The sequence below is a fragment of the Polypterus senegalus genome, chromosome 5 (assembly GCF_016835505.1).
Source record: "Polypterus senegalus isolate Bchr_013 chromosome 5, ASM1683550v1, whole genome shotgun sequence".
NCBI classification, from domain to species: Eukaryota; Metazoa; Chordata; class Cladistia; order Polypteriformes; family Polypteridae; genus Polypterus; species Polypterus senegalus.
The window spans coordinates 43426702-43440462 of record NC_053158.1 but is presented as its reverse complement, the minus strand read 5'-3'; the positions used below and the strand labels follow the sequence as shown (position 1 = coordinate 43440462).

At 36.6% G+C, this 13761-nt stretch overlaps 1 protein-coding gene across 2 annotated transcripts in view; it reads left to right on the top strand.

Moving 5' to 3' along the window:
- Nucleotides 1-9231: 9231 nt before the first annotated feature.
- The window catches only part of tox (thymocyte selection-associated high mobility group box), a 253725-nt gene continuing 249195 nt past the window's right edge, over nt 9232-13761 (top strand). Inside the window, exon 1 of one of the 2 annotated variants that reach the window (XM_039754561.1) lies at nt 9232-9708. In XM_039754561.1, the coding sequence (XP_039610495.1) occupies nt 9607-9708 (102 nt within the window). In that variant the 5' untranslated portion in view covers nt 9232-9606. The remainder of the gene's footprint in view (nt 9709-13761) is intronic. The other variant, XM_039754559.1, reaches the window with a different exon arrangement.

The window sequence follows — 13761 nt, the reverse complement described above, 5'->3', positions numbered from 1 at the left end:
CTGCAAGCAATTGACCCAATAACTTGATTAATTAGAAATGAAATGAGCAGGGGTGGCTAGTTCATACAATACAATACACTACAGTTTATTTTTGTATAGCCTAAAATCACACAGGAAGTGCCGCAATGGGCTTTAACAGAACCTGCCTCTTGACAGTGCCCCAGCCTTCATCTCAACTGTTATTCTGTTGAGTTGCCTACAATCAATGGAAGGTCTTAGTGATCCATTTTTTTTTTCCAACAACGAGAAAACCTGCCTCAATTGGACTGTTTGAAATTAGTTATATTCTCGGTTTAATACTGTACTATTCATTTTATTTGCTTAAAAAAAAAAAGCGCAAATCGTTCCCACATTTCAATAGTGCAATAATAAAGACAATGAGGTGGCAATGCCTAAGTCCATTGTTTGTTAAATACCATCTCAAAATCTTGATGTTGGAATGGCAGGATTTTAGTTTCATAGCAAGTATTGAGATAAGGAAAAAAGCTTTGGAGACATTTGTGGAAGTGGGATGGGGAACAACCAATTTGTTACCACTGTTAATGTCCCTCAGGCCACTAAAGATCACTGAGGTTTAAAATCACAGGAGGGCTGGGAAAGAGAGACAGACTGGCTTTCCCCAATTACCCTCTGTGCTGGGAGAAATCTGCGGGGAACCTAGTGCTGCCAAGGGGAACTCCTCAGGGTTACCTGCAGACATTTGAGTCTATGACCTTTGAAACAGTAGTGAGAGCTTACACAGATGGATTTCCTTATCCCAGCAAAAAAGAGTCCTGCAGTATTTATACAGGGGGCCTTGGCGCTGGAAAGGAAGCCATTGTTAAGTGGCTAGGCAAGGTTTAAGTATTCTAGAGGGTAAATAGTATACCCAATCTTTAAAATGACAAGATTCCCAAGAAACTAATTCCCTTGATTACAAGTGAAAAGTATGGTTATGTTTGCGATCCACAGGGAAGCTTAAATTAAATGTGCTGCAGAATACTGTTATTAAAAGTGGCCCCAAATGGGGCACACAGCTCCCTAAACCTGACAGATACAGACACAGAACACAAATTCCACATGCACGTTTTTTGTTTATTTCTCGTGTGAAACACCTTGCCACTGTTTCCCACCTGCACAACACAGTTCAAAGCACAAGAACACAGCACACAACACACTTTTTCTTCCTCCTTCTCTTCTCTGTCTTTCTTTCCACCTCCACTCCTCCTGATAAGCTTTGTCTCCCTTCCTCCCGACTCTGGCTAGCCCGAATGGAACGAGGAAGTGCTCCAGGTCCCATGATCTTCCGACAGTAGGTGTGGTGGACGTGCTGCAACAATGGACTCCGCAGTTCCTACAGCACCCACTGGTGGTGCCCACGGACCACAACAGGGGTGAGCCAAACTTCAACTCCCATGAAGCCCTGTGGAAGTCAGAGGCACTGCTACCACCCAGGGGGACTGCCATCTAGCACTCCAAGGGAGAAAATGCCTTGAATATGCTCTCTCCCCTGGTCCTTCCACTATAGAGGTTTCCAGGCCTGACAAGGGCCATGGACCTATGCCGCAAAAGAAAGTGATTTTTTTCCAATGCAGCAACCTACACTGCATTTTCAAAGTAGGTGTTACTATTTATACTAACTCCTGAAAATAGGAACATGGATTCTTAAATAGATTCTACAGTTCTTAAATCTACTAAACAATAAAATTCAAAGATTTGTTCAAAGTAATTTGCAAATAAATGTTACTTTTAGAATGAGGTTGATTATAAGTGCCTGTCCTACCAATCCCAAATTATGGAGAGGATTCATATTTTGATGAAGCTTTAGATGTTTTGCTACTAGATGCTCTGCATACCTATAATTAAAATGAGAGCCCCTCCATATCTCATCTTGTATGTTCTTGCAAATTTATTCCTGTCTACTCTAGAGCCACCTGGACAGGAATATATTTAGGGTCATCTATTATACTGCAAATTGCAGGATTACTTATGACCAGAATTTTCCTCTTACATTCAACCAGCTTGGTACTAAATTTAAGTGCCAAACTGATCACATCTTCCAAATGGTCCCCGAGGTTGCGACTGGCCATTTCATCCTTTAAAATCTCAGCTAGATCACTGCAAAAAAAAAAGGATAATCAAGGCTGATTCATTCCATTCCACTTCCAGTACAAGTACACTAATGTACATGTTTCCTTGATTTGCCTCTTGAGGGGGTTTTGAAATATCCATAGGATGGGTTTGAGACTGTTGGTTGAATAAAAGTCAACACTGATTTAAAAATTCATGGTGACTTTTAGGATCGACACAAAGTCATTCTGGGTGGGAAATTAAAAGTTTGTGGAAGGAAGGACATGCCTTGGCTCGGTGTTGATAAAACCTTGAAATGCAGAGGAATCGGTCCCTTTAGCAACTGCCGTAGCAAGTCAATTAAACCATGCAATTGTTGTTTGTAATGTCCTAACATCTTTATGCATTTGCTTCATTTCAGAGAATACTGTCTTCATGTTAGACTTTATCATTTTTTGATCCATACTTTCATTTTACACAGATAGAGAGAAAACAGTGGTATAGCAGGGAGCAGGAAAAGCAGAAACTAAAAGCTGTTAACAGAGCATTTTTCAAGAGAAGCTGCATACCAAAAGGCATAATGTTACTGATTGTCGAAACAAAGTACACAGTCAGAATTAGAAGACAAAAATAATATAGCAAAAGAGTACTAATTGTAACTTTTCTCCTCCTGGAAATGAACATGAATGATTTGTATGGGGTTTTGTTTAGATTTATACAAATACCTGAACCTGATGATGTTACATTATCTGTGTAGCTATGGGTGTCAAAATGGCTGTGGCAACGCAGAGAGCATCACAAAAATGGCAGTGAACATACACAACACAATTTCCTATCCAAAAAAACAAAAAATAATAAACCTAATTGAAGTAAAAATAATAATGTCAAAAATTATATACAGTATAATAAATCAGTGGAGCACTGAACTGTCATTCATCACAGTAGTTTTTGTAAAAATAAAATCGGGGCTACCCTGTGGAACAGACTTTAAAGACAATTCTCAATAGCTCATCTCCATGGCAGACATGCATGAATCTGGACTGACCTGTATTATCTGCAATTTATGTTACTGATAGGGCCAACTTGTTTTGCACCTAAATTTAATATGTTGTTTCTTATTGTTGCATTTTAGCTAGATGTGAATTTTTGTTTATGTTTTGGCATGATAATGTGCTAAATAATAAATAATGATAAAGTTAAGGCTCTTACTCATAATTTTAACCAAAAAAGAACCTGTATTAGATATTGGATTAGTTCAGTAAGAGAAGGCAAGAGAAAAAGTGAGTCATTTTAATTACTGATTTTTTTTGTGCTCTCTTAATTGCAGGTTCTATGATGTAAACATGAATTTTGGTACATTGTTTAATGTGTTCAACCAATATTTAATATTGTTGTATCTGATCATTTTGTTGGTGAGACATAATTATTGTCACATAATCAACAGGGATGCAGTGTGATACATCATCATTCCTGTAACTTTAAAAGGGAATGCCACAGTCCTAATAACATCCAAGATTCTGTATAACAACAATGTAAAATCCTCCCTGTTTTGCATGTTACTTGTTGAAGGGCATTAGAGGCAGTCAGGAACTTTCTGACTTTTCACTTTTGTCAGGTACTTTGTGCTCTGACAATCAGATCTCTGTCCTTCCAGTTTAGGCCTCTACCTGTGTTTTTTCCTTCCTTTTTCCAACAACTCTTTTGCTTCATCCTAATGGTGATTAATTTCCTTGTCCAAAAAACTTTTACCAGTCCCTCAGGATGTGCATTTCCAGTACTTACAATGCACATGTGGCCTCAGCCTTTGGAACCTTTATTTAAAACATTATGTGTGAACCCCAATAACAAACAACTATGGGTGATTTTCAGAATCTGCTTGTTTTCTTAAAAAATTCTCTGTGAATTCTATTTCAAATTCATGACAATTCTGTCCTATATTCCAAGCAACAATTTGTCATTTCAAGAACATTAGAGGAGTTGTAGAAGTTGGCACTTGTTTTGTGAACTTAATCAAAGCTGTGTTCTCATACTCTGTGGTATCTTATAGAAGGTGTTGCCATGCTGTTGCATGCCCTCTAAATGTCAGGTACGTGAGGTGCCTGTATTCTTGGTGATGAGGTTCTTGGCGATGAGTCAAACCTTGATGTTCTGGACACAAGATACCACAGCAGTAAAAACTGACCAGTCTGTGAAAAACGCCTTCTTGATGAACTGCTTAAGATAATGTGGTGTGTACCCCAAGGAAGGGTTATGCCTTGTTATCTCTACTCAGACTAAGGAGCCACACATAATAAGGTTCAGATATACTGTCTTCCACTGGGTAGCCACTGAATAACACAGTTTACATGGTAAATTCTCTTCCTGAAACAGGTATAAACTTACCAAGGTTTTTTTTTCCATTTTACTGTATTTTTAAAGAGGATTTTAATTTACTTTGGGGCAATTTGTTTTGTTTTGAACACTTTAGTCTGAATCTTTCTTATTTATATATTGAAATACATTTTAATTTTTCTGGGTTTAAATGGTATTGTCTCTAGATACAATAAGATAGTTCTGAATTACAAGTGAAGTGTGTTCCAAAGCTACCCCTGTGATGGTAAAACATAGTGGTGAAGGTTGAGAACTTGCCTGATAATAATTACTATGTAGTTGATGTAGCTGCGTTTGTGGAGAGTTTCCAAAATAGTTCCAAAATCAGCTGCTGGAAAGGTTTGAGCATTAAGTATGATTCAAATATAAAAAAAAAATCCACAAGCCAAGTGTCTTTGTTTTAAATGTTTTAATGATATGCAAAGCAAACAGTTCACACAAAAAATAAAGGAAAATTGATAATGCACACACACACACACATAAGAAAAACTCCTTGATGATGATGTTTTATTTAAGGCTTAAGTATCTTAGTTACACTTAAGGTTACATTTGTTATTACACACAATATGACATACGTCAATACGGTATACATGAATTATGGTCAGAAAACTCTCTGCCATTGTATCTTTCTAGTTGCAAACAAATCTAAAAGTTCATGCTTCTACCTAACTATGAATCAAACTAACATTCTGTTATTATATTATAATCATACATGCCAGCTTTAAGGGATAAAAGAATCTTCCATTATCTATATAGCAATGTGAAATTAACTGTATATTCCATTCAAATTAAGAAAACATTTATGTAAAATTACTATAAACATTAACTTTCTAAGATTGACTGTTAGAATATATATGTGTAGAATAGAATAGATGATGTGAGTACTTTACAGAAGTTTGTTTTATGCTCCCTAATCTTCACCTCAGCCCATTCCACACTTTACACAGTTGTCTTCATATGTACATACTTTGGAGATGGGTTTCTGTCTTACTGTTTGCCATACTTTTGATGTTTATGTTTATATCTGCAAATATTGTAAGGCTTTGCACTTTACTGTATTCAAGCTACAGTCGTAATTATGTATAAATGTTTTAATCTTGTTCTCTGTAAAGACTGCTAGACAAATGTAAATTGAATTAGACTAAAGTTTTACTGGTTCAGCAGCAAAAGGCTGATTCAACCCCATAATATACACCCCTTATTAATATGTCAGGATCAACTACTTACTAAAAACCCTACTTTTTTAATCTTTTGAGGGTTACCACAGGACACAAGAACACTTGCAAAGAATATAATCTAGTAATTTCTGCCCCTAAGTTTTTAACCTAGCTTCTTACATTGTATCTGAAACACCTGGAACGCCTCTCCACCTACAGTATATTCCTTTTCAGAAATACACATTTTGTCTACCGCAGCCGTCCTTTGAAACATATGAACAATGTCAGGGAAGTGTTCTGTCTAAACTCTGGGTACAAATATGAGTTATAATAGCTTTTGTTGTAAAGGAATGTTTGTGTGACTCTAGAGTCACTTTTCTCTTTATCAAATAGGGTTTAGAGATAAGCTGCTCTGAAGTCCTAATTCTTTGTTATTATATTAAAGATCCATGAGCTATTTTGTTGGTTGAACCAGCTTCTACCGTTGCAGCTCTGACATGTTGGAAGTAGATTGGACATGTAAAAATCCCACTGTACTTCATATAAGTGACAACACTGTTACCACTACTATTACTACCACCACTACATGTCTTTCTCAACAGCAATGAGGTAAAGATGGAGAAAACAGGTCATTGTAGGATATATACCATCTCATATTACCTTTTGAGATATATTAGTCCACTTAGCAGCACAGAACTGGAATAAAAGTCATTATACTAAATATGGAAATTTAATTTAGAGTTGAATATGTGGATTATTAAGGCGCTTTCTAAATAAACAGGATTCTATGAAATTAATTCATGCATTTATCTCTAGTAGGATTGACTACTGCAATGCGGTGTTCACTGGCTGTTCAAACTGTTCTCTATACAGCCTCCAGTTAATCCAAAATGCGGCTGCAAGAATTATTACAAGAACAAGAAAATATGAACACATAACTCCAGTTCTTAAATCCTTACACTGGCTCCCAGTTAAGTTTAGGGCAGATTTCAAAATCCTCTTTTTAACATATAAAGCATTAAATGGCCAAGGTCAGACTTACTTGTCTGAACTTATCATGACTTACAAACCTGAGCGCACATTAAGATCTCAAGATGCCGGTCTGCTTATGATTCCAAGGATTAATAAAATAACAGTGGGAGGTCGAGCTTTAAGTTACAGGGCCCCTAAACTGTGGAATGGTCTTCCTGCTTCTATAAGAGATGCCCCTTCGGTCTCAGCCTTTAAATCCCGGCTGAAGACTCACTGCTTCAGTTTAGCATATCCTGACTAGAGCTGCTGATTAACTGTATAGACTGCATCTCTGTTGTTAGTCATTAGCACTATAACATAAGTAACAGGACTCTCAGAGTCATGCTAGACGATTTTTCATCTGAATCAGTCCCACTCCCATGTGGGGTTCCCCAGGGTTCCATTTTAGGGCCACTACTTTTTTCAATCTACATCCTGCCTTTAGGTGCAATTTTTAGAAAGCATGCAATTTCATATCACCTATATGCTGACGACTGCCAAATTTATTTCTCCCTCAAGCCAACTGACTCCACCAAACCTCTCCTCGACTGCCTATCTGACATTAAGGACTGGCTGGCTGTAAACTTCCTTCACCTGAACGATTCAAAAACCGAGGTCATTGTTTTTAGTCCCGACTGCAAACAGGCTCCACCCCTTGGCCTCGTTTCTCTTCCCATTCCAGTAACTTCGTCTGTCTCCAATCTTGGAATCAAAATGGATACGTTCCTGAAAATGGATGCTCAAGTCAACAGCACAGTAAAATCCTGCTTTTTCCATCTAAGGCGAATCGCCAAACTCAAGCCTATTCTTTCTAACCACCTCCTGGAATCAGTAATTCATGCATTCATTACGTCCCGGCTTGACTACTCTAATTCCTGCCTTTTTGGTATCAGTAAAGCCACACTTTCTAGACTCCAACTGGCTCAAAATGCGGCTGCAAGGCTTCTAACTGGAAGTAGCAGAATCCAACACATTTCACCAATTTTGAAAACCCTTCACTGGCTGCCGGTTAGATTCAGAATCGATTTTAAGATTCTCCTCCTAACCTATAAGGCATTAAACGGTCTAGCCCCGCCTATTTGAGTGTCTTGCTCCATTGTCACAATCCCCCTCGTGTTCTTAGATCCACAGATCAGCTGCTCCTAACCGTTCCCAAGGCACGTTTTAAAGCTCGTGGTGAAAGGGCTTTCTCCGTCTGTGCACCCAGGCTCTGGAACTCCCTGCCCTTAGTGGTTAGGCAAGCCGCTTCAGTCGCCACATTCAAATCTCGCCTAAAAACGCACTTCTTCACATTGGCTTTTAATTCTTAACCTGTTTCATTTTCCACTTGTCTTTTGCTATTTTCTCTATTTTATTTGGTCCCTTGACCTGTTTTTAGTATCTCTGTTTTAATTCTCTCTTAATGTTTATTTTTAATATTTTGCTTTTAGTCCTGCTTGTTGTAACTGTACAGCGCTTTGGTCAGTTGTAATGCTGTGTTTTTAAGCGCTCAACAAATAAATATGGTATGGTATGATAATTATATATGAATACTAACCCTCACCTATTCTGTTTCTGTTCTTGGTACTCAAATGTGGCAATTGGTGCCACAGCCCACCTGCCAAGTTGTTTACCTGCCTATGGTAAAGTCATCCCTGATGGAGGATCGCAGGAATCATGGGAAGAGGGGTCCTTTCATCGGATTGGCTGGCCCAGCACTGTTTCAGCCGTGGAATGGCCAAATGGGGGAGGCAGCTTGATGGATGAGGTCTCCAGGACTCTAAAAATATCCAAATCTTATTATGTGATATCATCTACTGTTAAATTCTGCTCTGTACTTCTAAAAATTTTATTTTTATGCTGTATTGAGGATTTGTTTTGTTCTGTGTATTGTATTGTATTGACCCCCTTCTTTTGACACCCACTGCACCCCCAACCTACCTGGAAAGGGGTCTCTCTTTGAACTGCCTTTCCCAAGGTTTCTTCCATTTTTCCCTACAATGTTTTTTGGGAGTTTTTCCTTGTCTTCTCAGAGAGTCAAGGCTGGGGGGCTATCAAGAAGCGGGGCCTGTTAAAGCCCATTGCGGCACTTCCTGTGTGATTTATACAAAAATATAAAACTATACAAAAATAAACTGCATTGTATTGTATTGTATTATCAGTTTTAGGGGCCAGAATGTGCTGTATATTTATTCTTTAAATGAGATAGATAGAAAACTACACTGAATGTTCTTAAAGTTTAACAAGTTATTAATCACTCTTTTAAAAATATGTAGCGGTAACTACAAATATTTTATACCTGTTAACAATCAGCATCATATTTAAAAATAATAGCAAAATAAAATATAAATTTTTAATTTAGTAGATGAAAATGAGAAATATTCAAATATATCTATATAATTCAAATATATATATACAGTATATATATATATTACAGTATACATATATATATATATGAAATTTAATTTAGTGTAGCTCCAAAAATAAATACAATAACAAATAACATACATTTGCACACTTTCCCAAATAAAATTCACTGCAGGTTGCTTAATGAAGGTAAATATTACGAAGAGCGCGCTTTCTTAGCGGTAGCGCCTCTAGTGTTGGTCTCATTGGAAGTGCACTCGTTCAGCTCATGGCTCGGCTGTTCAGGGTCTCTTTTGTGTGAAATGTTAGAGATTACAGCTTCACTCAGTACATGGGGCAGCCATTCCGAGGACAGCTTGATTTATTTTTTCTTCTCGAGAAAATAAACCAAAAGAAAATAGCACAAATACCGTAATAAAAAGAACAGAAAAGTGCGCGTATCTGTTCTTAGTATCTTGTGCCGATTTTGAAAACACCGTTTTATAAGACGGGTACAGTTTTGGAGGCTTTTTTTTTCAGACCGCAAACGGATGTGAGGCAGAGAAGGTGTTGCTCTGTATCTCTCTTTACTACAGCCATTCTTTTTAACTCTCGTACAGCTTTCTTATTTTTTTCTACTGTGTGTACGAAATCGCAAATCCGAACAAGGGAGTAGATTGATGTTTTTACTGAAATGGACGTGAGATTTTATCCTCCACCAACACAGCCTGCATCAGCTACAGAGCCTCCCTGTCTGGGACCCTCTCATTGCTTGGACCCGTACTATTGCAATAAGGTGATTTTCTTTCTTTCTCTTTTTTTAGTTTAAAATTTTGCATCATTGTGTTGTGTCTTGTTGTCGCGTGTTTGGAAGCTTTTGTGAGTAATGAGCGATATATTTCTAGGTTCGCGATGCTTACTGCAAACGCGGTGCAGGTAGTCCGAAACTAATTTGATTTCAACTCTTGTCAGTGAGTTGCAGGCAGTGGTGAAAACTGAAGTATGATTGTTGAGGAGTTACAAAGAGGGGGTACGCTTGCATTTTGCGTACACTTTCCTTAGAAGTACGCAGAACATAAGGGAATAGCACTATGCTGAAAAGCACAAGTGCATATTTAGTTGTCCCCCTGAGTTCTGAAAAGATCTTTCTTTCTGTTTTTCTTTCTTTCTTCCTTTCTTTCTTTCTTTAAGCATGTAATCCCTGTCGGTCTCACGAATCAGCGAACGGGCTACTTGTGTATCTTTCTAAATCCCGCATACAAGAAGTGAAACGACACGTTTGGCTGCAGACACTCTCCTGAACAATTTCGTGTACTTTGTGACTGGGGAGCAGTTGTAGCGGCTCTCGATCACAAAAGGATCGAACAAGATGCTATTTTCTCCCTGGCTTTGCGAATCAATTATTCATGGTTTTTCAGTGTGTGCTTCTATACTTAACTTGCTGCTTAATTTATTTCAAAACACACCCCGAAGTGACAGTTTATTTCAACTGCATTCTGGCATACGTCGGACTTTAACATTTACAAAAATAAAGTGTGGTATTTTAGTCTCCGTTATAAAGGTATGCGTGTGTTACGCATAAGAGGGTATATTCATATGGCATGAATGTCTCTCCCTATATATAGTATGTATACATTGTATGTGTGTAGTTAGTAAAGGTGAAGTCCACAAATGAGAGCAGGCGCGCAATTTAATATAAACACACTTTCTTTTAGCTTTAGCTCAAAGTGTCAAATAACTTATTTTAAATAATCGCCGCTACTGACCCGGTTGAGATACGATCTGGCAGATGTATGGTAGAAAATGTAGTAGGACTGAACGACCCTGCCGGGGAGAGTAACACATTACAGCGTTCGTGGTATTATTGTGTTGTGTGTATTTTATCTCGGCCTCTGTTTCAGAGGTGCAGTGCGATAACGGGGCATGAAAAAGTCTTATAATTGGTTACATTGCCGCTTAAATAGTTGCCCTCTTGGTGACTGCGCCCACTTTCTGTACGGGGTGCGTTTTGAAGTATTTTTTACCGGAGCGCTGATTTCTAGCGACGGCAGTTTTTCTGTTATAGTAGGCTTAAACAGATATGATCTGGAGCAAATGGTTTATAAATCATCCCTTTAAACTGTGCCAAACAGACTAGCTCCAGTGAAACTAATACATCACATCTTTCCTGCCGGCAAGTTGTAACAATGCACTTGTACACGGCACGCTTTGCCTCCAAGGTATTGTAAGTATAAGTGGCAGGTTTAATTACTATATCGGATAAAACGTGTTTTGCACTAAGCATCTCTAAATGAAGTTCTAATGCCACGTTATCTGATTAAATTCTTATGGTTTAAAAACTATGTTTATGTGATTTAGTCATTATGTAAATGGTTAAGTCTACCAGTAAGAAATGTGACTTTTAAGAACATCATTATTAAATTATACTGTATCAGTGATACTGTACTTAAAAAGAAACGTTTATTTTTTAGTCAAATGATTCAAAGCAATAGAATGGTAACTGCTTAAAAGTGTTTTTAATAAAATTAATAAATACTCTACATATACTTAAGTCCTAAATGGTTTTGGTACATTTATTGAGTGATTTTACTGATTATATAAATAAACCTGCCACTTTTACTTTGCTTCTAGTATCAACTGAAATTGTGGATTGTTTTTGACCCATTAAGTTAATAATTCAAGGACAGTTGAAGTTTTACTTATTTTAGAGTGAGTGATCATGAACAGGGAATTTTAAGTATGTGCAGAATGATTAAAAGTTAACTAACAACTGTTCTGCTTTTTGACATTTTACAGCATCATGGTCTGCAGTACAGTTACACAGAGTTTGTACAATGCATTTACAGTGCAAAATAGTCATCTGTACTTTCTTATCTTAGTTATAAATTTAGCTTCTATCAGTTTACCCTTATAAAAATAACTACTGAATATGCAATATATATTTACAGTAAAATCTCATCATTTTTTTGTCCATCACAAGTGTACACAAGTAATCGCTTGGCTAACTGAATAGCAAACTTAGCAGTTAGCTTTGTTGCTGTATTTGCCAAAGTCTGTCTATCTATCTATCTATCTATCTATCTATCTATCTATCTATCTATCTATCTATCTATCTATCTATCTATCTATCTATCTATCGTTCATTGGGTAAATTGCATTCATTGTAGTAGTTCTTCATTTTAATGACTACTGTGGAATCTGGTAGTCTAGTAACAGTTTTTTTTTCTAAGTGAAAAGAATGAGAAAACAGTGCAAACAAGGTTGGTTGTAGCAACTGTGTGAGGCATTTCTTGTTCAAACACCCAGAAACAGATGGTATGTAGCCCTAAAAAGGCCAAAGGCATGTAGGAAAGAACTCAAATATATTTACATTCCTATAGTATCAAGTAATATAAGCACTGATGTATGAAACATAAATGAATCTCTCTCACGCTCTCTTTTTATATGCCTACATACATGCTCCTGTTTATGCTGTATATAATAGAGTTTGTGTATTTAGCATTGTACTCGGAGTATATATCTACAGTCTGAAATAACAGCCCTAATTTGGTAGTCTTTAAAAGTCACTTTGTATCTATACATTTTCATAAAGAAAAGAAAGATTGAGCTTTAATAAATGAAAATGAACATTGAGCTGTTCACATTCATGTTCCTCTGAAATTAACAGAAGCATATTTCAAGTTTTTATTTTTATTAGACTACAGACATTAAAAACATAGCAAAGAGCTTGCAGCTTTCAGTAATGCAGCTGAATCTATTGTGATATTAAAGGCCTATTATCATTTGATGGGCAGTACTTTGTGTTTGGTCATTGTAATAATGAAGCAGTGCTGAATTATTAATTCACTACTCTGCTCGGGATACTGTGCTGGCATTACCTTGTAATTGTGTTTTTTTTCTCATGGTTCACTTCTTTAGATGTAATTTATTTTTTTTTCTTGGTCAGGTAAAATAAATTAAGGAAATATGGTGGTTACATGAACCCCTTGCCGTAGTAAAAGTAATTCAAAATAAATTGTGCTTCATTTATGTTTATAGCTCTCCAGTTCTGTTGTTTAATATCCTGATCATAAAAATGCCTGCAGAATACATCATTTTAATTACTCCCAAATAATGCTTAATTATATATGAATAATATTGTGGTGCCAGGTACATAAAGGGGACTTAAGAAAGAGTGTGGTTTATTTATTTGTTAAAAGTACAGTTAAAACCTGCTTTTTTTTTGGAACACAAGAGTGATTTCCATTAATAATAATTTATTTCAAGAGTCAAGGGAAAAACCACATGTCCATTCCTAAGGACTTTATAAGCAGTTTGTAGAAACTCCCCTTCACCTTTTTGATGTCTGTCTTCAATTTTCATGATCCCTTTAATACTGACTTCTACAGCCATCTATGGAAATGAAATAACTGACATCTTTACTAGAAGAACAATAGTAGCTTGTCAGGGTTATCACAAGTCTTTGAGACCTGCATGTTATTTTTTAAATTTCCGTTTAATTTATAGATTTAATTTAGAGTTACCATGACCAGTGTTTTTAAGTGTTGCAAAAGACAAGGTATTTTTGGAAATCTTATACAAAATAGAGAAGAGAAATAAATTATCTTTAGTGGGTGGTATAATTAGAGAGACAAAACAAAACCTTAAGTATGTTTTTCACTTTAACAATTTATTAACAATGGTCTATTTATATTCCTCATGGGAAATGGATAACCAGAGGAAGTTCTTACTATACAGTCATTTCCAAAAAAGCTAAAAATAATAATTTGATATTTGAAGCCTCTATTAAGTCAGGTAACAATTAAAGCCACAATCTTTTATTTTGGATGGCTTTTTATGGTGTAACAGT